This window comes from Megascapheus bottae, chromosome 27, assembly GCF_031878675.1.
Source record: "Megascapheus bottae isolate mThoBot1 chromosome 27, mThoBot2.hap1, whole genome shotgun sequence".
In the NCBI taxonomy this organism is placed as follows: Eukaryota; Metazoa; Chordata; class Mammalia; order Rodentia; family Geomyidae; genus Megascapheus; species Megascapheus bottae.
Window position 1 is genome coordinate 14,514,832 of NC_143535.1, and position 21,946 is coordinate 14,536,777.

General features: G+C 42.2%; 1 protein-coding gene across 2 annotated transcripts; it reads left to right on the plus strand.

The window, feature by feature from the left end:
* Positions 1 to 2,656: 2,656 nt before the first annotated feature.
* On the plus strand, positions 2,657 to 20,108 carry Ei24 (EI24 autophagy associated transmembrane protein). 2 transcript variants are annotated; one of them, XM_090319661.1, is made up of 11 exons: positions 2,657 to 2,797; positions 7,154 to 7,263; positions 11,931 to 12,076; positions 12,536 to 12,596; positions 13,795 to 13,861; positions 14,328 to 14,452; positions 14,743 to 14,862; positions 15,356 to 15,467; positions 16,143 to 16,254; positions 16,952 to 17,026; positions 18,792 to 20,108. In XM_090319661.1, exons 2-11 carry the CDS (start codon positions 7,222 to 7,224, stop codon positions 18,952 to 18,954), a joined length of 1,023 nt encoding a protein of 340 aa, XP_090175787.1. In that variant the 5' UTR covers positions 2,657 to 2,797; positions 7,154 to 7,221; the 3' UTR covers positions 18,955 to 20,108. The 2 variants fall into 2 exon arrangements, with proteins under 2 accessions (XP_090175787.1, XP_090175788.1); XM_090319662.1 differs by lacking the exon at positions 2,657 to 2,797 and adding an exon at positions 9,438 to 9,522 and having other exon boundaries at positions 7,179 to 7,263.
* Positions 20,109 to 21,946: the final 1,838 nt, after the last annotated feature.

A 21,946-nucleotide genomic window follows, 5' to 3' on the forward strand; every position in this document is an offset into this window, starting at 1 on the left:
GCTGGACATGGTGCTGTGGCTCAAGTGGTAGAGCTCTAGCCTTGAGAAAAGGCCCTGAGTTCAAACTCTGGGACTGGCAAAAAGTACACTAAAAGTTTTGCTAGAAGCAGGGAGACTTTCAATAACTTAGGAGAAAAGGGAATGGTGGGAAATAAGTTGTTGGCTCCTAACCCTTGCAAGAGTGGGTAAAGCAGGAGGTTCTTAAGTTTCAGGCAAGCTTTAGAATATATGGAAAGTTCCAGATCTTTATAAAAATTACTTAACGGCAAAACATGGAATGAGTTTGAGATTTCTTTTTTACTTGCATTTATTTTATTTTCTTGGCTACCAGGGCTTGAATTGGGGATCTTGAGCTCTTGGTCAGCTTTCTTTTTTTCTTTTCTTTTTTTCCAAGTCTTGAACTCAGGGTCTGAGCGTTGTCTTTGGACTTTGCTCAAGGCTAGCTTTCTGCCACTTGAACTGTAACACCACTTCCAGCTTTTCTATGTACATGGCACCGAGGAATTGAAACTGGGTCTTACTGCATGCTAGGCCAAACTCTCAGCCCACTGGTCAGCTTTCTTGCTCAACATGTGACTGCGAGTTACATCTCCAGTCCAGAGTTTGCATCTCTATTGGAGTTAAAGTCTCTTTTTTGTCTGGGCTGACTTTCAACCAAGATCCTCCAGACTAGGATTACAGGTGTGACTCACCAGTGTCTGGCTTCTTATTTTCTTTTCAGGTTGTGGAATCAAAATTACTTGATTAGATGTGGGAGAAAAGGGTTGCATTTGTAACTATATTGTCCTTGTTTCTGTGCCTGGTACATACCATTGAAGTTTTTGTCTTTAAGATTCTATCTGCCTAATATTCTATTACCAGATCTTTTTTGTGGGTCATGGGTCTTGAACTTGGCCTGGCTAGAGCGCTGTCTCTGAGCTCTTAGTCTCAAGGCTACCACCCGACCCCTGGGCCTGGGTGTTGTCCCTGAGCTCTTCAGCTCTAGGCTACTGCCCTACCCTTGAACCAAGCCCCACTTTGCATTTTCTAGAGGTTAATTGGAGATAAGAGTCTGGTTCTTTTGTGCCTGGGCTGGCTTTGAATGAACCTTGATCCTCAGATTTCAGCCTCCTGAGTAGCTAGGATTACAGGTGTGAGCCACCACACCCAGCTAGCAATTTTTAAAAAGTTGTGAAATAACAAATGTGGAAGTCCTGGAACATAGCAGATATTTAGTAAATTATAATCATTTCTGTTTGAAAGAATAGTATGGAAGCTAGGAAATGCAGATTCAGTGAATCAGTAAACTAGAGAGTTAGAAGCCAGGTGCTGGTGGCTTACACCTTAGCTACTCAAGAGGCTGAGATCTGAGGATCAAGGTTCCAGGAAAGAAAGGAAGGGGGGAGGGGAGGAGGAAGGAAGGAAGGAGAGAAAGAAGAAAAGGGAACTGAGCTGTGATTTAAGTAGTAGAACAACACTTGAGAATGGGAGGGTCCAGAGTTCAAGATCTAGTACCAGCAAATGAGAAAGGTGTTCTTACCCTTCCTTTTCTTCCTGAAAGCAAGGAGTCGTCTCTCTATAGCTAGAAGGAAAATAACCTCAATAATGGAAAATTGACAAATATGTACAAACATTTAAGATAGTTTGCATGAATATGCAAATAGTTATTGTCTTTTCACTATCCCCCTTTGACATAAAGATGTTTTTTGTTGTTGTTTTTTGTGGGTCCTGAGCACTGTCCTTGGGTTTTCTCAAGGTTAGTAGTCTATCACTTAAGCCATAGCACCACTTTTGGCTTTTTCTGTGTAGTGGTAAGGAGGAACTGAACCCAGGGCTTCAAACATACTAGGCAGGCACTACTCTACCAGTAGGCCACACTCATAGCCCCCATTTTTTTTTGTATCTTATGCTAATCTGTTATTTCAGGGTAGAGGTAAAATTTTGCTTTCTTTTAAGTGTTTCATGTCAAGAAATGGCCTTCTCTTCAATACAACTGGATGGGTGCAGAGGGATATAGAAATCTCTACTCAAGGCTGGGCTGTACCACTTGGACTACACCTCCATTTCTGCTTTTGGGTGGCTAATTGGAAATAAGAATCTCATACTTTCCTGCCCTGGGGCGGGCTTTGAACTTTGCTCCTCTTATCTCAGCCTCCTAAATAACTAGGATTATCCACTTTTTTTTTTTTTTTTGTCATTAGAACACTCACCTGGTATAGCCCAATTGGATGGCAGTATATCCGATTCTGAATCCTTTTGAGTCAAACAACCTAAACTCAGCATTGCTTAGTAGTTGTTAATTACAAAAGACTAAATAATCAAAGCGATTTCCTATTTTACTGTTCTCCTGTTACTAGGCCTCATGAGACGTTAGGAAGACCAGCTTCGTTGGGCGGTAAGTAGGGGGAAAGCAAAGAGCATGACCAGAAATTGATTATCCCGAAGCAAAAGAGGAGGAAGGAAATGCAGTCAGCGCCGCCACCAGGCGCAGCCGGGAGCCGAACCTCCCTCTCCGCTCCCCCAGCGCCAACTACATTTCCCAGATTCCCCGGCCCTGTTCTGGCCTACAGGCTCCACCCCTCCGCCGGACTCCGCCTCCTTCCATCCGGCCCCGCCCCTGCTGGCGGCTCGGCTGAGTGCCCGCCTGACTTCCCAGCGGCCCCCGTGCGGCCCGGGCATGCCCAGTGCGGGCTCAGCGGCCCCGGGCCTGGGAGCGCCCCGGCGGAGCGGGCGGCCGGCCGGGCGCGGAGGGGAGCCGAGCGGGATCCCCGAGGTGGACGAACGCCGGGGCCGGATCCGCGGCGGCGGGGCTGCGGGGGTAGGTTTGGGGGGTGCGGTGAGCGGGGCCTCGGGGCGGTAGCGTCGTGGATCCTGGGTGGCGGTGGGGGGCCGCGGGGGCGCGCGAGGACAGGCAGGGCCGGGGAGTGGGGTCTGTGAGATTTCCGCGGAGGACCGTGCCTCCTGCGCGGGGAGGGCTGGGGGACCGTGACGGGAAGGGGCTCTGGGCGGGGAGACCCGGGGCCGGAGGAAGGGGTCCGGACCGAGAGACCCGGGGAGCCGAGCCGGGAAGCCGTGACGGGAAAGGGTCCTGGGCGGGGAGCCGGGCCGGGGAGCCGGGCCGGGACCGTGGCGGGAGGGGCAGCCTCTTCCCTCTCAGGTGCGTTGCGGCGCGGCCCGGCTATCTTTAGCCGCCCCTGTGACCCGAGGTGAGCAAGGTCCGCACCTCGTGCGCCGCTGTCGTTGGGGAGGGAGACCAATGTTCAGCCCATTGCCCGAGAGCGACGGGGGAGACCGGTCCGGGTTGAGCCCGGACACCGGGAGGCAGTCGGTGGAACCCAGGTGAGGAGGGAGGTTGATGACCAGCTCCGCCCCTGCATGGGGCATAGGTCGGGTTCCTGCTTTCCAAGACCTGGTCTTAGGGGTTTAGAAATGAAAGCTCGAGGCTGTGAAGTTTTTCAACCGGTACAATGTTGTGAATCAGATGTTTCTGAAAGTTCCCTCGGTGGATGGATCTGTTTATGGCATTGACTGCGTGGTCTCAAATTGTGGCAAGTTGTTTTTAATCCAAGTCCCCATTATTGTTTGTCAAACTGGGTAGTAATTAGTGGTAAATATTCCAGCAAGAAGGTGTTAAGATCTTAGTATAAAATTAAAGTGACTTGTCTTTCCAAGGCTACTGTTGGTCAGTAGGTGCCCTGCAGGTGGTATGGACAAGGGACAGACATGTCAGGCCCCTGTCAGTGCCCAGTGAGATCCAGATCAATGGGTTTCCTCACATCTCCAAGCTATCTCTTATTTAGTGGGATTGTATCTATACAGAGTTGTCAAAGTTTTTGTTTTTAGTCCGTTAGGCATTCTGTATTCAAAAGTGAAAAATTTTAGTGCCCTAATTTGTACATTATCAAGTAACTGGTTTTATTAAACAAACAAAAAACTGTGATAACCATAGTCCTTGAAACTAGTCCCTTGCTTCTCATAGGACACTTAACATTCTGTCTCTGTGCTGCCTTCAATGCAACCTTCAGAGCAGTGTCTGTACCTGTCCTCATGATTATCATAACTGACATGTTTGTTTTTAGGAAGCAAGAGTGGGTGTTATTTTAGGAGGCAAGAGTGGGAGTCTTAACAGATGTTTCTTAACATGGAACTGCTGTACCTGAAGTGAACACAACTGGATGGGATTTGACCCATAGAGCAGTTGGTACATAGGGTGTTGGGCAGGTTGCCTTCAGTCTCCTGCATTCCCTGCTCTTCCAGTTTGGAGTGGCATTCTTCTATTTGGGCATGGAGGTGCTCTTTGGTTAAAGGTCAGAGGAAGTGTGATTATGTTTTGAAGTTTGAGGTTTATACAAACTGCCTATAAGGTTGTCATTACATTAAGGTAATAAGCAACTTGAAGTTTAGTTCTTGAAAAATACCTGCAAAGTGGATTTTTTTATTCACCTATTAGGTGTTTGTGTGTTAGCACTGGGACTTGAACTCAGAATCTAGATGCTGTCTCTTAAGTTTTTCTGCTCAAAGCTGGCACTCAACCTTTGGAGCTACAGCTCCACTTGCCACTTTTGGGTGGTTAATTGGAGATAAGCAGCTCACAGACTTTCTTGCCCTGACTGGCTTCAGATTGTGAGCCTCAGATCTCAGCCTTCTGAGAAGCTAGGATTATTGGCATGAGAGCCACTGACATTCAATTTAAAGGAATTAAATGAGACTAGTATTTTAGAAAGATTAATACACTGAACTTTCTTTCTTTCTTTTTCTTTTTTCTTTTTTTTTTTTTTTGTGGGTTACAGGGCTTGAACTCGGCCTGGGCTCTTCAGCTTAAGGCTACCAACCTACTCCTGGGCCTGGGTGCTGTCCCTGAGCTCCTCAGCTCTAGGCTACCACCCTACCCTTAAGCCAAGCCCCACTTGCTATTTTCTAGAGGTTAATTGGAGATAAGGGTCTCAGGTCCTTTTGTGCCCGTGCTGGCTTTGAACCTTGATCTTCAGATATCAGCCTCCTGAGTAGCTAGGATTACAGGCAAGAGCCAATGGGCCCAGCTAATACACTTGAACTTTCAACAGAGTCTAGATTTCCCATTTATATGAGAAATAAAAATTTGAGAAAATCCTGTTTTGAAAGCTGTGAATTGTGGTTTGGAGCCAGCCCATATAGAAAAGTTTCAAAGACTACCCTATTTCAACCTGTAACTAAGCTTAGTAGAACCCATCTGTTGGGCCAGGAGTTTGGCCTAGTGGTAGAGTGCTTGCCTAGCATGTATGAAGTCCTAGGTTCGATTCCTTGATACCAAATAGATAGAAAAGGCCATAAATGGTGCTGTGGCTCAAGTGGTAGAGCTTTAGCTTGAGAAAGCCCAAGGATAGTGCTGAGGCTGTGAGTTCAAGCTCTAAGACTGGCCAAAAAAAAAGGAAAAGAAAAAAAAAAAAGAATCAATCTATTGAGATCCAGACCAGTCTAGGCAAAAGACAAAAGATTAACTAGAGCAGAAAAGGGCTGGAGGTGAGGTTCAAGCAGTGAGAGTGCCTTCCTAGCAAGCACAAAATTTGAGCTGAAACCTAGTAAATCTCTCCCTCTCCCAGTACAAAAACAACTTATGTATTTAAACCTTTCTGGAAGAGGCTTACTGTTTGTGTGTGTTTGCATCCTCTTCTGCTTCCTTACAGAGGCTATCAACCTTAGGGCCTTATGCATACTAAATATGGACTCTACATTGAGTTATGTTTCCAGCCTTGGCCTACTTTAAAATTCATTATTTTGTCAACTCTTAGCCAATCAGGAGGCTGAGATCTGAGGATCAAGGCTCAGAGCCATCTGGGCAGACAAATCCAAGAGACTCTTATTTTTATTTTTTTGCTGGTTCTGGGGCTTGAACTCAGTCTGAACACGGGCTTTGGGTTTTCCTCAAGGCTAGCGCTCTACTGCTGAAGCCATGGTACCACTTCTGGCTTTTCTATGTATGTGGTATCAAGGAATTTTTTTGTTTTTTGCTAGTCCTGGAACTTGAACTCAGGGCCTGGTCACTGTCCTTGGGCTTTCCTCAAGGCTAGTGCTCTACCACTTAAGTTGCTGCACCACTTCTGACTTTTTCAGTGTTATATGGTGCCAAGGAATCTAACCCATGGCTTCATGCATGCCAGGCAAGTAATTTACCACTAAGTCATGCTCCTGGTCCCAGAACCGAGGAATTTAACACAGGAATTCGTGCATGCTAGGCAAGCACGCTACTACTAGGCCAAACTTCCGGCCCCCCAAAAACTCTTATCTTTAATAATTGGCAAAAAGTTGTTGGTAGGGTACCAGACTTGAGTGAAGAAGCCAAGTGAGAGCAAGAGGCCCTGAGGCTGCAGTACTGACAATAAGTGAGTGACTGAGTGCATATTAAATAGCTTTTGAAGAACTTTTATCTTGCTCTTATATTTTCATTCAAATGTTTGAGTATATATAGGTAAGCATAAAATGTGCTTAAAGAGAATATTGAAATCATCTGTCTCAGATCCTCAAAGTACTTGGACTGTGTGAGGGCTAGTTAGGGGTGTCAAAGCACAGAGGGAACCACTAGTCCAAGAGCATAATAAGTGAAAGTGGTGAATGGTTGTAAAAAACAATGAAAAAAAACAAAACTCAATGCCAGGTAAATGTTCCTATAGACTTAGCCCTTCTCCAGGTTTTCCAGGAGACTGAGGCAGGAGGATCAGATGAGTTTTAGGAGCTTTGAAGACCAGCCTGAGCAACATAGCAAAATTGTCTTAAAACAGAAAGCTAGTCCCCCATGTCCCACACCTATAATGGTAGCTACTTAGGAGGCTGAGACCTAGAGGATTGTGGTTTGAAGCCATCTGGGGCAGTAAAGTGTGTAAGACTTCATTTTTAGTTAACCAACAAAATGCTAGGCTGGAGGTTTGGCTCAGGTAGGGCACCAGCTGTGAACAAGAAAGTTCAGGGTGAGTTCCAGGATCTGAGTTCCAATCCCACATTAGGAAAACAACAAAAACAAGCAAAAACTCGAGGCTTTTATGTTTGAGCAGGTACAGGGATAGCTTTATCCATTTCATTGTGTTTTAGAAGCTAATTGCTCTCCAATTAGAAGTATATGCATGTGGCATCATTTGAAATGTGTTGGAAGTGACAACATTAAAATAATATTTTCTTCCATTATTCTCCCATCTGTTTTCAGGTCCTTCATGATGAGAGATTTTGAGGTTCTTCTCTGTCTGTGTAGCTGATAGTCTGGGTTGTGAGGAGATGGCTGACAGTGTCAAAACCTTTCTCCAGGACCTTGGCAGGGTGAGTATAATTTGTTTACAGAAATTTATTTCTTACTGGGCTCTAATGGTTCACACCTACAATCCTAGATATCAGGAGGCTGAGATGGGATGGTTGAAGTTGGAAGCCAGCCCATGCAGAAAAGTACATGGGACTCTTATCTCCAGTAAACCAGCAAAAGACTAAAAGTCCAGCCTTGAGTGAAAAAGCCAGGTATAAGCACAAGTTGCTAGTTCAAGCCTTCTTGACCTTTCTGCTGAAGGAACTAATTAGGAAGTTCTTCAGGAATCTTTGGAATTTTTTAAATCATATTGTTCTTTACATTTTAGTTCTCATAGTACTCAGGAGATGGGAATTATCCTGTATCTATTAGGAGCTTGGAATATCTATTTATAGTATCCAATATTGAGATCCTGGTCACTTGACTCCACTCCAGAGCCCACCCTTTTTTTTTTTTTTTTTTTTTTTTTGGTCCATTGTGGGGCTTGGACTCTAGGCCTGGGCCCTGTCGCTGAGCTCTTCAGCTCAAGGCTACTGCCTTACTCCTTGAGCCATAGAACCACTTCCTGTTTTCTGGTGGTTAATTGGAGATAAGAGTCTCACAGACTTTAGTGCCCGTGCCCAGGCTGGCTTTGAACCAAGACTCTCAGATCTCAGCCTTCTTAGTAGCTAGGATTACAGGTGTGAGCCACTCCGACCCACTATCTTTTTTTTTTTTTAAATCTATTTTTAAATTTACTTTTTTGTTTTGAGGTGGGCATGGTGATACATTCCTATATCCCAGCATAGAGGCTGGAGATAGGAGAATCAGAAGTTCAGGGCTAGCATGGATCATGTATAGTGAGAGTAGGGTCAGCCTCAACTGTGTAGAGAGACCTTACCACAAATTGAACCAAACCAAACCGAAAATAAAGTCGAGGGCCAGGATTTTGGCCTAGTGGTAGAAAGCTTGCCTAACATGCACAAAGACCCGGGTTTGATTCCTTGGTACCACATACATAGAAAAAAGCTGGAAGTGGTGCTGAGGCTCAAGTGGTAGAGCTCTAGTCTTGAGAAAGTCCAAGGACAGTGCTCAGGCCCTGAGCTCAAGCCCAGGACTGGCAAAAAATAAAATAAAGTAAAAATTAAGATGAAATTACTGACAAAACAGGTCAATTGCACACTGCTATTTTGTGCTCTACTCAGTGGGCCAAATATTAATGTGGCCCTTCTCTGTGTTCTAAGCTATTACTGCTTTCCTTCTTTTTCTTTTGTTGGTGGTACTAGAGTTTGAACTCATGGTCATGGGCTTATTAGAGAACCTCACAATCATTTGAACCAAACCTCCAGCCCTTTTCATTAATTTTCATTTATTTTTCTGGATAAGTTTTGCTTTTTGCCTAAGGCTGTCAAATGCTAGGATGTCAGGTATGTATCACTACACCTGACTTGTTGATTGAGAAGGAGTCTTTAACTTTTTTTCCTGGATTTGCTTTGAATGGGAACTCTCTCTGATTGCTGCCTTCTAAGTAGCTGAAGCTATAGGTGTAAGGCACCTTGCCCAGCTTTCTTGGCTATTACTTCAGAATTTATTTGGCTAATAGCAGGCAGTGAGAAATCCATCCTTAAATCTAGTTTGGCTATTCCTTTTTTGGCCATGCTTTGCCTTTCATGAACTGACTACTGCTTTGGATATAAATTTGTTGTGGCACTTATTAAACTGTAATGCGGTTTCTTTGGGTCTTTGTCCAGTTGTAAGTTTATTGAGTACTTCCATCTGATTAATGTTTAGTTCACTGAACGTTAGTCAATATGAGGTTAGTTGGGTAGATGGGTGAGTGACTGATCAGATAGATAGGCAAGTGCAATTCCTTGAATTGTGCATGTGACAAATAATTCTAGTGTTTGCAGCTCCAGTAGTAACTTGGAGTTCTTTAAATATGGTTGGCAAGTGGCCATTGCCACTGTCTTTATAGACTAAACCATTCTTCCCCATCATATATCCATTAAGCACATTCTGTTTTCCAGTTATACTACCATGTAGCTTTTTTTTATCTTATATGGAGTTCTCTTATCCTAGAATGACACATCTCAAAATAATACTGTCTCTTTACAGTATTTTCTTCCCTCCCTCCCTCTCTCCTTCCCTTCTTCCTTCCCTTTTTCCCTCCTTCCCTCCTTCCTTTGTTCCCTTCCTTTGTTTCTTTCCTTGACAGGATCTGGTACATAGTGCAGGCTGACCTCAAACTTGCCCTCTCCTCTTCAGCCTTTGCCTCAGCCTCAGGAATGCTGGGATTACAGGTGTGCACCACCGTGCCCAGCTCAGTAATTATTTCTTTGTGTCTTTCTCCTACCTTGGTCTAGCTTTAATCCTTTTTAGAGATCAGTGTTTTATTAATCCTGTATCTCTAGGCTTAGTAGTATAGGATGCCACTGTAGCTACATATTTAATTGATTTAGAAGACTAAAGGGAAAGAGACTAATTTGTGTGACCATGTTATTCAAGATTGACTCAGGCAGGAATTTTCAAAAGGAATTCTAAATCTTGAAAGGCGAACTTAAAATGTGGTGGGCAGGATATTTGTATGATTTCATGTTACTTATTAGTTGCCATAGGGAAAGAAATTGGCAGAAGCTGGATAGACATTGGCTGGGCATGTAAAACCAACATCGTTGCAAGTGCAACAGATGGCTTCTGTGTGTGCCACTGTTGTGAGTGCTTGTGTCTGCTCACATGTGTGTGCACATGCAGATCCTGGGACCTGAACTCAGGACCTAGGCACTGTCTCTGAGCTTTTCTGCTCAAGACTAGTGCTCTACCACTTTGAGCCACAGCATCACTTTTGGTTTTCACTTGTGGTTATTTGGAGATGAGAGTTTCAGCAGATTTTCCTGACCAGGCTGGCTTTGAACTACAATCCTCAGATCTCAGCCCCTTGAGTAACAAGGATTAAAGGTGTGAGCTACAATGCCTAGCTTTTTTTTTTTTTTTTTGCCAGTCCTGGGCTTGGGCTCAGGGCTTGAGCACTGTCCTTGGACTTTCTCAAGGCTAGCACTCTACCACTTGAGCCTCAGCACCACTTCCGGCTTTTTGCTATGTATGTGGGGTACTGAGGAATTGAACCCGGGTCTTCCGTGCATGCTAGGCAAGCACTCCACCACTAGGCCAATCTCCCAGCCCAGTGCCTAGCTTTTATTTTTATTTATTTTTATCCTAGTCCTGGGGCTTGTACTCTGAGCTTGGGTACTGACCCTGAGTTCCTTTTGCTCAAGGCTGGCACTCTACCTCTTGAGCTACAGCACCACTTCTAGCTTCTTCTGTGATTGTCTCGCGGACTATTTTTGCCTGGGCTGGCTTCGAACCATGATCCTGAGTTCTCAGTCTCCTGAGTAGCTAGGATTACAGTTGTGAGCCACTGTGTCCAGCTTGGTTTTTTATTTATTTAGGTTTTTTTGAGACAGGGTTCCACTGTGTAGGTCAGATTATTCTTAAAGTTAGGATTCTTCTGCATCAGTTTCTCTAGTGTGAGGATTATAGTATACCATCACACACGCCTTATGATGTACTTCTTGATGTGATATACCTGGAGTACACACTCTTACTTCTGTGAATACTAACTACTGTCTAACATGCTCACTACATCTCTTATGGAGTAATTCTGGATAAAATGCCACAGCAGGCATGACTGCAACAAGTAGAGAAATTGAAATGAGGACTGCAAAGTATTTTAGTGTTAAATTCCTTGAACTGATAATTATCCATGGTTATGTAAAAAATTATTCTTAGGACATATGAACTGAAAAACAAAACAAGTAACCTACTCAAACAATTTAGAAAAAAACTTTAGTGTGACAAGATATTAAACTGATGAATCTGGATGAAAGATATTTGGAATTTCTCCATTATACATGCAACTTGTCTGCAACTTGTCTGTAAATTAGGAATAAATTTTTGTAGAAATAATTTTAAAATTAAGCAAAAAATTGGCTGGGCACCAGTGGCTTATGCATGTAATACTAGCTACTCAGGAGTTATGGATCATGGTTGGAAGCCAGCCTGAGCAGGAAAACCCATGAGACTTCTTGGCGGTTAATCTCCAGTGAACCACAAAAAAAAAACCCAGGAAGTAGAGCTGTGGCTCAAGTAGTAGAATGCTAGAAAAAAAAAAAACTCGGGGAGGGCCGGGAGTTTGGCCTAGTGGTTAAAGTGCTTGCCTAGCATGCATGAAGACCTGGGTTCAATTCCTTGGTACCACATACATAGAAAAAGCCAGAAGTGGTGCTGAGGCTCAAGTGGTAGAGCTCTAGCCTTGAGAAAACCCAAGGACAGTGCTCAGGCCCTGAGCTCAAGCCCAGGACTGGCAAAAAAAAAAAAACCAAACTCAGGGAGAGTGTCCATCCCCTGAGTTCAAACACTAGGACTTGAGCATTTTAGTACATAAAAATAAATAAGCAAATAATAAAAATGAAAGGCTCAGGGTATAGCTCTGTGATAGAACGCTTGCTTAGAATGTGTGAAGCCCAGATTTTGATCACATTTTGGGGGGAAAACCAAAAGGCTTCTTAAGCTCTTGAGAACAATACTATGGTTTCCACTGTTGCTTCATTTTCTTGTGCATAACTTTGGAAAGTCTCTAATCTTTGTTCTTCAAAAATATCCTTGACCAGGAAGAAAAAATAAGCAAAAAACCCCAAATCCTTGTTTATAGGGAATCAAAGACTCCATCTGGGGCATTTGTACCATCTCAAAGCTAGATGCTCGAATCCAGCAAAAGAGAGAGGAACAGCGGCGAAGAAGGGCAAGTAGTGTCCTGGCCCAGAGGAGAGCCCAGAGCATAGAGCGGAAGCAAGAGAGGTAAGGAGTGCAGTCCCAAGGCAGCCAATTCCCCAGGAAGGACGCAGGAGGTAACTGGTCCTTAGTGTAAATTCTCTACATTGTTGTTGTTTTCTTACAAAAATGTTATTGATTTCCCAAACACATTGCTGTAACCTAAGACCCTTGCTTATCATGCTATAATGTTCAGAATTAAGAAAAAAAAATGAGAATGCAGAGAACCAGAAAAGATGATGAGTATTTGTAGTAAAGCCTATGTGGATTTATCTGATAGAATTCCAGCTCTAGCTTTTTACTTTTAATCATCAGCCTCCAATTGCAGAAAGAAAATGCTGAATCAAACATTTTTAGCCTTTTCTCATTGAATTAGAACATTGGGAGAACGTTAAATATTCAAATAATGTGGTATCAATAAAGTTATAAAATGGAGAGGAAATACTCTATATTTCTGATCTGCTAAATGCATATGGTCTTTTTCAGTGAGCCACGCATTGTTAGTAGAATTTTCCAGTGTTGCGCTTGGAATGGCGGAGTGTTCTGGGTGAGTTCTTTCCTGTCAAATTCTAGTTGCCTTAAGTGTCTTCAGAGTGTTGCTATAAAGACAGCTTTTAGCTTTTTATATGTATGCTTAAGATTACAACTCAGGCTCTGTGCATCTCTAGTGATTTTATTCCCACTCAAGAAAGAACATGTATATATAAACAGTACTTTTAGGGCTGGTCCTGAATAGACATTACCAGTTTTTTTTTTTAAATGACCTATCAGTCAGTCATAGGTTTTAGCATTACTGTAAATAGCAATTCTTCTTAGTACATGCTAGACATTTGGTTGTAAGATTTATAGGGATCAAAAGACAAGTCAGATATAGTTAGATAAGAGTCATAGTGGTTGACTAGAATTGGTCATTCTGGAAACTTCTTCAGAAGAGAGGTTATCCACAATTAATTAGAACTAGTTTGGGTCCTTTGAAAAATAGGCAAATATTTCCTTTGATTTGGGATCAGTGTCATTCAATTTGTTTTAATCTAAACATTTCACAGATGTTTTCAGATTTAGGATTTAATTGGTAAATGTTATACATTTAGTTGATGATATTTTTGCTTGAACACTATTGAAATGTCCTAAGCTCTGCAAATTTCACTGTTTGATAGTGTCAGGTTTGCACCATGTGGCTGGAGTACTGGGAAAATGAAGTAGATATGGGGGCTAGGAGCATGACTACTGTGGCACATATGCCTAAAGGTTTTTTTTTTTAATTAACTAATTTTTTTTATTAAAGAATTTATTAACATTGATTTTTACATCATATTTCAAATGATAAGTTTAACAAGCAAGTATTCAAGAAGGGAATCTCTATATAATCACTGGAACTTAGTTTTTAGAACTTAATCCAAATTAGGCTAAGAGTTTGTATGTCATAGAAACATTAATTTATAGAATAAAACATTATAGAGTCATAGGTGTTTATGTCTATATAATTAGGTTTATATTTCCATTTAAGCATTTATTTTTTTATTTCCAGTCCTGGGGACTGAACTCAGGGCCTGAGCACTGTCCTTGGCTTTCCTCAAGGTCAGTGCTCTACCACTTGAGCCACAGCACCACTTCCGGCTTGTCTGTGTATGTGGTACTGAAAAATCGAACCCGGGTATTCATGCATGCTAGGCAAGCACTCTGCCACTAGGCCAAACTCGTGCTAAAAAAGTTTTTGACATTTATCTTGCTTTTTCCCCCTTTAGTTCAGTCTTCTCTTGTTTTATCGAGTCTTTATCCCCGTGCTTCAGTCAGTAACAGCCCGAATTATTGGTAAGTACATACTAGCTCCTTACCAACTTCTGGGGACTGGGATGGGAGATTATCACTTTATTGAATATTTCTTGTGTATCAGGAATTTTCAAAAAGATTTCTCAATAGCCCTTTGATAGACATTCTTGTTATACCCATGTTGTGCATGAGGAAATGGAAATTTGTTACCATGGTTAAACCATTAGTAAATGACAGAGCTGGGATTTAAACCCAAGTGGTTTCCTGCTAATTGTGCAGTAATAATCATGGGGACAGCCACCTTGGAAGCAGGTTCCAAGTAACCAGCACACGTAGTTATTCTGGAATTGTGGTGTGTCTGAACAAAGCCTTGTTGGAAACTAGGAGTAATAAACACTGGCAAGAAAGTTATGTAGGGGGAAAAAGTATAGTTACAAATAGAAGTTCTGTATTTAGTCTTCTGGTTTACCATTTGCCTAAATTAAGAACTCTTGTTTCCTTTCCTTAGGTGATCCATCACTACATGGAGATGTTTGGTCATGGCTGGAGTTCTTCCTCACATCGATCTTCAGTGCTCTTTGGGTGCTCCCCCTGTTTGTGCTTAGCAAAGTTGTGAATGCCATTTGGTTTCAAGTAGGTCCAGGGCAGAATGGAGTCTGGGTCCTAGAACATAGTTGGTTGGCAAGTTTCAGCCTGTGAACTTAGTGGCCACAAAGGGCCCTGTTATATCTCATGCTTAACTTCTTGGCTGAAGCAGCCAGTGGGTGATCTTGTGCTTTAATATAATGGGATTATTATCTGCAATCACTGAAGCATCTTATTGCTAGATGGGGGATTTTCTTAGTTGATGGTTTTAGTAGCAGACCAGTGGCCTTAGATTTGGGGGATATTGATGGATATTTGCCCTACTTTCTCTATTTCAGGATATAGCTGACCTGGCATTTGAGGTATCAGGGAGGAAGCCTCATCCATTCCCTAGTGTCAGCAAAATCATTGCTGATATGCTCTTCAACCTTTTGCTGCAGGCTCTCTTCCTTATCCAGGTGAGGCTGGTTCTCTGAACTTGTGGGGAAATTAAAAAAACAAAAAACTCAAAGCCAGGAACCAGTGGTTCAAAGCCAGCCTGGGCAATTAAGACCGTGAGACTCTTATTTCCAATTAATCACTAGAAAACTGGAAGTGGGGCTGTGGCTCAAGGGGTAGAGCCAGGGACAGCGCCCAGGCCCAGAGTTCAAGCCCCACTATTGACAAACAAAACTCAGCTACAGGGAGCCTCACAAACACAGGAATTTACATTTATGCCTTGTGGCAAGTAATGATGTTTTTTCTACAGAAACATTTCAGGAATTAAACTTATAAAGCATGAATTAATCTGCTCTTTTTCATGACCCTAAGTATTTTCCACTCTTCCAATTTAGAAATTCAAGAAATAACTCAGAAGCCGTCTGTACAGGCAGTAATGAGTTGAGGTCTGCATGAATTAGTGTGCTAGGTCTCTGGAGCATGGGATTAAGATTTACTATATTTGTTTTTTAGGGGATGTTTGTGAGTCTCTTTCCCATCCATCTTGTTGGTCAGCTGGTTAGTCTGCTGCATATGTCCCTTCTCTACTCACTGTACTGCTTTGAATATCGTTGGTTCAATAAAGGTAAGTCCATTTAAAGAACTCAATGTTGAGGACACAGTTTGGAAAATTTCAAATGCTTGGCAAATCATCTTTTAAAAGATGTAGCTTTGTTGGCACGGGGAAACTTACATTTGGCTTAGTGAATATAACTCTTAACTATGACATGGGGGGAAACGGTTATATGAAATTGTTTAATGTGTCTGAGTCGTAAGGTAGTTTTGTCAGTGATAGGATAAATAAGCATAAATTTTTGGGGGGAAATTAAATAGATGACAGTATATTTAGACATTGATAAGGAGCAGAGGGGATGTAGAGGATGATAGGAGTGATCCAGAAATCTAAATAGATACATTGTAATCCCTTTCTACAACCATTTGAAAATTTGTTGTCATATTTATGTGGCCTGGGCGATTGAAACAAGTTAACTAATTTCTGTAGGAACACATTCTTTTTATTTTCTAGACTAATCCTGACAAGGGTATTGGTGCTAAAATTCATAATTTACTTAGCCTGTTAAACTTGAAATTGAGATGAAAGCTTTGCATGGAAACTTTATATCAGATTTACACAATTCTATTTAACATGTTGTAGTCCTCAGTGGCAGAATGTACTTAAGCCTCAGATAATTTATCTTCTGTGATTAAGTCACTTGACTAAAATAAAATTTGTAGACTAATTGTACTGGCTTTATTTTAGGAATTGAAATGCATCAGCGATTGTCAAACATAGAACGAAACTGGCCTTACTACTTTGGATTTGGTTTGCCCTTGGCTTTCCTCACAGCAATGCAGTCCTCATACATTATTAGGTAACCTAGCTAGAGAGATTTTTAAAGAGTCTAGTAAAAATAAAATGTCAGAGAGCAAGCATCTTTAATTTGCTTGGTTCTATGCCAATTATTCTATTATTACTTGTCTATTAGCAGACATGACATGTAAAGGCTTTTCTTTTTAATGGTCTTTGACATTGGTTAACTTTAAAGTCGAGTCTGCCTGACCTTCCGCATTCCATGTTCTTCCTTCTATGTTGCCTGCTGGAGCAATGCTAAATGTACTCAGTGCTTAGGAAAGTCTTCTGACCTTTATTTCCCCCCTAGTCCTGGGAACTGAACTCAGAGCCTGAGCACTGTCCTTGGGCTTTCCTCGAGGCTAGAGGTCTACCACTTGAGCCACAGTACCACTTCTGGCTTTTTTTGATTATGTGGCACTGAGGAATGAACCCAGGGTTTAGTGCATGTTAGGCAAGTACTCTACCGCCAGGCCATGCTCCCATCCCCTCCTCTGTCCTTTTCAAAAGCTGGGTTTGTGGACCAGATAAATGGCTCAAGTATTACAACTGTCTAGCAAGTAGAAGGCCCTGAGTTCAAATCCAAGTGCATATTATTTTAAGATTTCATCAAATAATAGTGTTTGCACTGTAGGCAAAAGAACTTTGGGCTTCTAATATCTTCTTGAAAGTTATAGTTGATAGGAATATAATTGTTTTTCTTTTCTTTTTTTAAACAGTGGCTGCCTCTTCTCTATCCTCTTTCCTTTATTCATTATCAGCGCCAATGAAGCAAAGACTCCTGGAAAAGCATAGTAAGTATCAGTCAGCCATGAAGTTCTTCCTCTGTAAAAGAGGACCACAGCACTATAACTTCTATGTGTGTGTGGTTGTGGGTTGTTTTTTTTTTTTTTCTTGTCAGTTGTGGGACTTGAACTCTGGACCTGGGCATTGCCCCTGAGCTCTTCAGCTCAAGACTTCTGCCCTACTCCTTGAGCCACAGTATTACTACCCATTTTCTGATGGTTAATTGGATTAGTCTCATAGACTTTAGTGCCCAGGTTGGCTTTGAACCGTGATCCTCAGATCTCAGCTTCCTAAGTAGCTAGGATTATAGGCATGAGCCACTGTGCCCGCTCATGTGGTTTTATTTTTTAAGTAATTGCTTACATTGCAGAAAAAAATGTTATAAAGAGATACTTCTAGGACATATCACAAAGTTTTTGAATAAATGTTCAATTTAATTAGTATATATCAATAAACTATTACACACACGTTTCCCTCCTTATTGGGGAGCCTTGGCCTTAATGCTGGGATTACAGGTGTGCATCATTATACAGTTTTCTTTCTTTTCTTTCTTTCTCTCTTTCTCTCTCTCTCTTTCTTTCTTTCTTTCTTTCTTTCTTTCTTTTCTTTCTTTCTTTTTTGCTATCCTGGAGCTTGAACTCAGGCCCTAAGTGCTGTCCTTGGGCTTTTTCTCAAGGCTAGAGCTCTACCACGAGCTACAGCACCATTTCTGGCCTTTTCTATTTATGTGGTCCAAGGAATGGAACCTGGGTTTTCGTACATGCTAAACAAGCACTCTTAACACTAGGCCAAACTCCCGGCCCCTCATTATACATGTTCTTGGATTGATTTGTTTGTTTTTTTGCTAGTCCTGGGCTTGTGCTCAGGGCCTGAGCACTGTCCTTGGACTTTCTCAAGGCTAGAGTTCTACCACTTAAGCACCATTTCTGGCTTTTTTCTATGTATATAGTACCGAGGAATTGAACCTGGGCCTTCGTGCATGTTAGGCAAGCACTCTACCACTAGGCTGAACTCCCAGCCCTCATTATATGTACTCTTAAGACATATTCTTAATACTTATTCACTGGATAGCTGGGTGCTGGTGGTTTACGCCTATAAACCTTAGCTAACCATCTCAAAAAGAAAAGCTTGGTCACTGGCTCACATTGTACCTCCGGTCCCACTGGGTCTTAGCCATTACAAATGAGGGCTTGGTGGTGCACGCCTGTCATCCTACCTACATGGGAAACAAATAGGATTGTGGTCCAGACTGGTCTAGACATAAATACAAGACCCTGCTTGAAAAATAATGTGACCAAAAAGGCAAGGGAATGCCTCAAACGGTAGAGTACTTGTCTGGAAAGTGTATGGTCCTGAGTTCAAGCCCTCATACCAGACCATGGAGTCTTTTTCATCCCCAGTACCAGAACTATGGAAAAAAATAAAATGGGTATATAAGATCTACAGACACCTTAGAATTTGATTTCATTATGTTCATGGAAGTGATAGAACTAAGAGCCATTTTTCTTCTTGCTTTGGGATTGGGCCCAGGATTTTGTGGGTGCCAGGCAAGTGCCTCACCCCGAGTTAAATCATGTTTTCAGGTCATTCGTTAGTTGCCTGTTCAGTCCATTTCCTGGAAGTCTGCTATCTGGCTTGCTTATTAAATTGCTTATTAAATTTCAGTTCCTTTTTCCCAGCATAGTTATAAATGTAATGTTGTCAAATAAGCCGTGACATAATAGAAACAGTACGATCAGTAGGGGTGCTAACAATTGGTTCTCTTGCCCTTAGCCTTTTCCAGTTGCGCCTCTTCTCTTTGGTGGTCTTCTTAAGCAACAGACTCTTCCACAAGACAGTCTACCTGCAATCTGCCCTGAGCAGCTCAACCTCTGCAGAGAAGTTTCCTTCACCACATCCATCTCCTGCCAAATTGAAGGCTGCTGCAGGCTACTGAGTCGCCTGCTGTTCAGAAGGGATGGGTGGGATTGGATGAAAGCTGTGGCAGCTCTTTCTCTGTTCTCCTCCCCCTGCCAGGGAAGGCAGGACCCATTCTGCCAAGGGCCCTCTGCATAGTCTCTTCTGTTTGTGGAGTTTGAATTTTTGTCTCTGGTGCACATAAGGCAGACATTAGTATGTGGATTTTTACCACCATGTGAGTCTGAAAGGACCACAGCTATTTTCTAGCATTTGCCAGCCCCCGTGCCTGGACGATTTGAATACTTCATTTTCCTGTCTGTGCCATTTACCCTCCCACCTCTCCTTCTGGTCTTCTAGCACCCTTGGATGAATGGGTTTTGTAATTCTAGCTGTTGTATTTTGTGGATTTGTTATTTTTGTTTTTCTGTGAAGCACATACATTGGATGTGGGAGATGTAGGAGCATCTCAGTTGCTCCTGGATACTTCCTTTATAGCCATCACTGTCTTGTTTCTTGTAACTCAGGTTAGGTTTTGGTCTCTCTTGCTCTACTGCAAAAAAAGAGAAAGAAAAAAATAAAAGAGCCTGAAGAGATGGGAGAGAAGGAAAGACCTCATAGCCAGATTAGCTGTTTTGAGGAATACCTTTCTTTTTTCCCCTTGAAGGGGAAAAAGCTTTTTTTTTTCATTGGTACATTTAAAGTTCCCCAACTATGGGGAGGTACCAATCTGGACAAGTGCCACTGCAACACAGAATGCTCAGAGAAACTGAACTTTCCTCTGGAGAATGGAAATTTACTGTTGGCCACTGCCAGTTTGGACTGGTATTTCAAAGGATTATGGGTGCTGCAAATAGGAACTGAAGAGGTAAACTTATTAAACCCATTAAGCCTGTGACTGGTGATGTTTTCCTGTCATTTTAGAAGACTAAATATGGGGTGGGAGGGCAGATGTCAAAAACTTGTACAATTTTAAAATGTCACAATTAAATGTGAGCTGGTTTCCCACAAGTGTGTAATGGTTGAATTTGCAAATCATGACCAAGATTTATGTATTCATAGAACACAAGACTTTGTCTTGGATTATAATTTTGAGATAATTTTGAGAGATGTACTCTGGGAAAAGTTAGGTGAGAATGTTTTTGGTACATGATTATGCTCATATATATATTATAAAAGACTGGGATTGCTGAATTCTTTTAAAGTGTGTATGTACATCCGCTTTGTATTTAGGGAGGAAGATCAAATTTGCAGTGTATTGAGCATATTATTACGTCTAAGGAAGAGATAAGACATGGTTTACAGAAACCTTTCATTTATTTTTAAGTTTAGGTTAGTTATACATGAGGGGATTTCACTGTTTCATTCCTACATGTTTATAAGTATTCCAGTCACTTTCACCATCTCTTCCTCATTTCCTAAAACAAAGTTTTAGCAGGTTCTACATTTCTACCTTTCCTATTTCTAAAACAAAATAGGAATTTAAAATTATTACTAGGAACTTTTTCATACTAATTTGGAATGTTTATGTAGATGACAGGGTAAGGATTTATATTTATTTTCTGAGATAAGGTCTCATAGGCCTAGAACTTGCTATGTTTTTCTCAGGCTACCCTTGAATTTACAATTTCCAAGCCTCCACCTTCTGAGTGCTGAGATTACACATGCCCAGCTTGGGGATGTTTTTAATAGTGGACATCTTGGATGTGGGGGCGGGAGTGGATGGCTCACACTGGTGTGCTAGCTACTCAGGAGACTGTCAGGATCAAGGTTTAAATACAGCTTGGGCACTCAAATCCAAGAGACCATCTCCAATTAAGCATCAAAAAGCCAGAAGTGGAAGTGTAGCTCAAATGGTAGAGCTACAAGCTACCAGCCTTACAAAATTATGAGTTCAAGTTTCACTACTGGCACATATAGACAGACAGACACACACACACACTCACTCACTCACTCACGGCTATCTTTTAGATTTGAGCCAGAACCAGGTGCTGGTGGTTCATACCTATAATCCTGGCCATTTGGGAGGATAAAAGATGGATCAAGGTTCAAGGCCACCTGAGCAGAGAAGTCTGGGAGACTCCATTTCCAAAATAATCAGCAAAAAAGGGTGGCAGTGTGGCTCCAGTGATAGAGCATCAGGTGAACAGGCAAGCGGAGTATGGAGCTGAGTTCAACTCTAGTACTACTAAAATAAAACAATATTAAGAAATAAACTATCAGCATTTGTAAGTGCTAGATGACAATGTCTTTTGGTTGAGGCAGGAGCCTGCTATGTTCTCTGGTTAGCCTCCATTACATGTGTGCCACTGTACCCTAGTGCCTCTTATCTTTTGATAGTACCATAGAGAACAACTTTCTGGTTGTTATGGGGATGATTTGAAGAACACCTCAGTATAGTCAGCTTGGAACTGAAGAGCGAATACCATATTTAAGCTCAGCTTTCCAAGTTTTAGGAATGAGGCCACATAGTCTCCCCTTATACTGGAGATTGGGCTCTTGTGTTTGCTATTCAAGTGCTCTATTCTTGAGCTACAACACAGCCCTTCTATGTTTCATGACAGGGTCTCTAAGTTGTCAGGCTAGTCTCCAACTTGTTGTTTGCTGGCCTCAGCCTTCCAGGTAGCTGGAGACGACAGCAGGAGTCATAAAAGTCTCACAGACCTTCCTGCCCGGGCTGGCTTTGAACCTAGATTATCCGCTGTCAACCTAATGAGTAGTTAGGATTCCAGGCGCCCAGCTCTGGCAAAGCAGGGCGGGGCAGCTCCTTGCCATGCAATGCAGGTTCTTCCAGCACAACCCTCACAACCCTTTGAGGCCTAGGCACGCTTCCACAAAGCCACGGATTACCTAAAACGCCTCGTGAAATCTGTCAGGGATTCCTTTACAGTAATTATCTTTTTTAAAAAAAGATTTCTTGAGCAAATTAGACAAATACTGAGCGAGATGGGACTAGGAAGTGTATGAATTCTCACTAAGAACAGGCAGGACATCCTTCCCTCCTCCTCTAACCTTCACATAAACGTCCCTTG

Excerpts from the sequence above, each read along its gene's own strand:
- Ei24 (XM_090319661.1), top strand. The coding sequence starts at position 7,222 with ATGGCTGACAGTGTCAAAACCTTTCTCCAGGACCTTGGCAGG. Across the intron at positions 7,264-11,930 it reads TTCTCCAGGACCTTGGCAGG|GGAATCAAAGACTCCATCTG; the intron begins GTGAGTATAATT and ends CCTTGTTTATAG. Across the intron at positions 17,027-18,791 it reads AAGACTCCTGGAAAAGCATA|CCTTTTCCAGTTGCGCCTCT; the intron begins GTAAGTATCAGT and ends TCTTGCCCTTAG.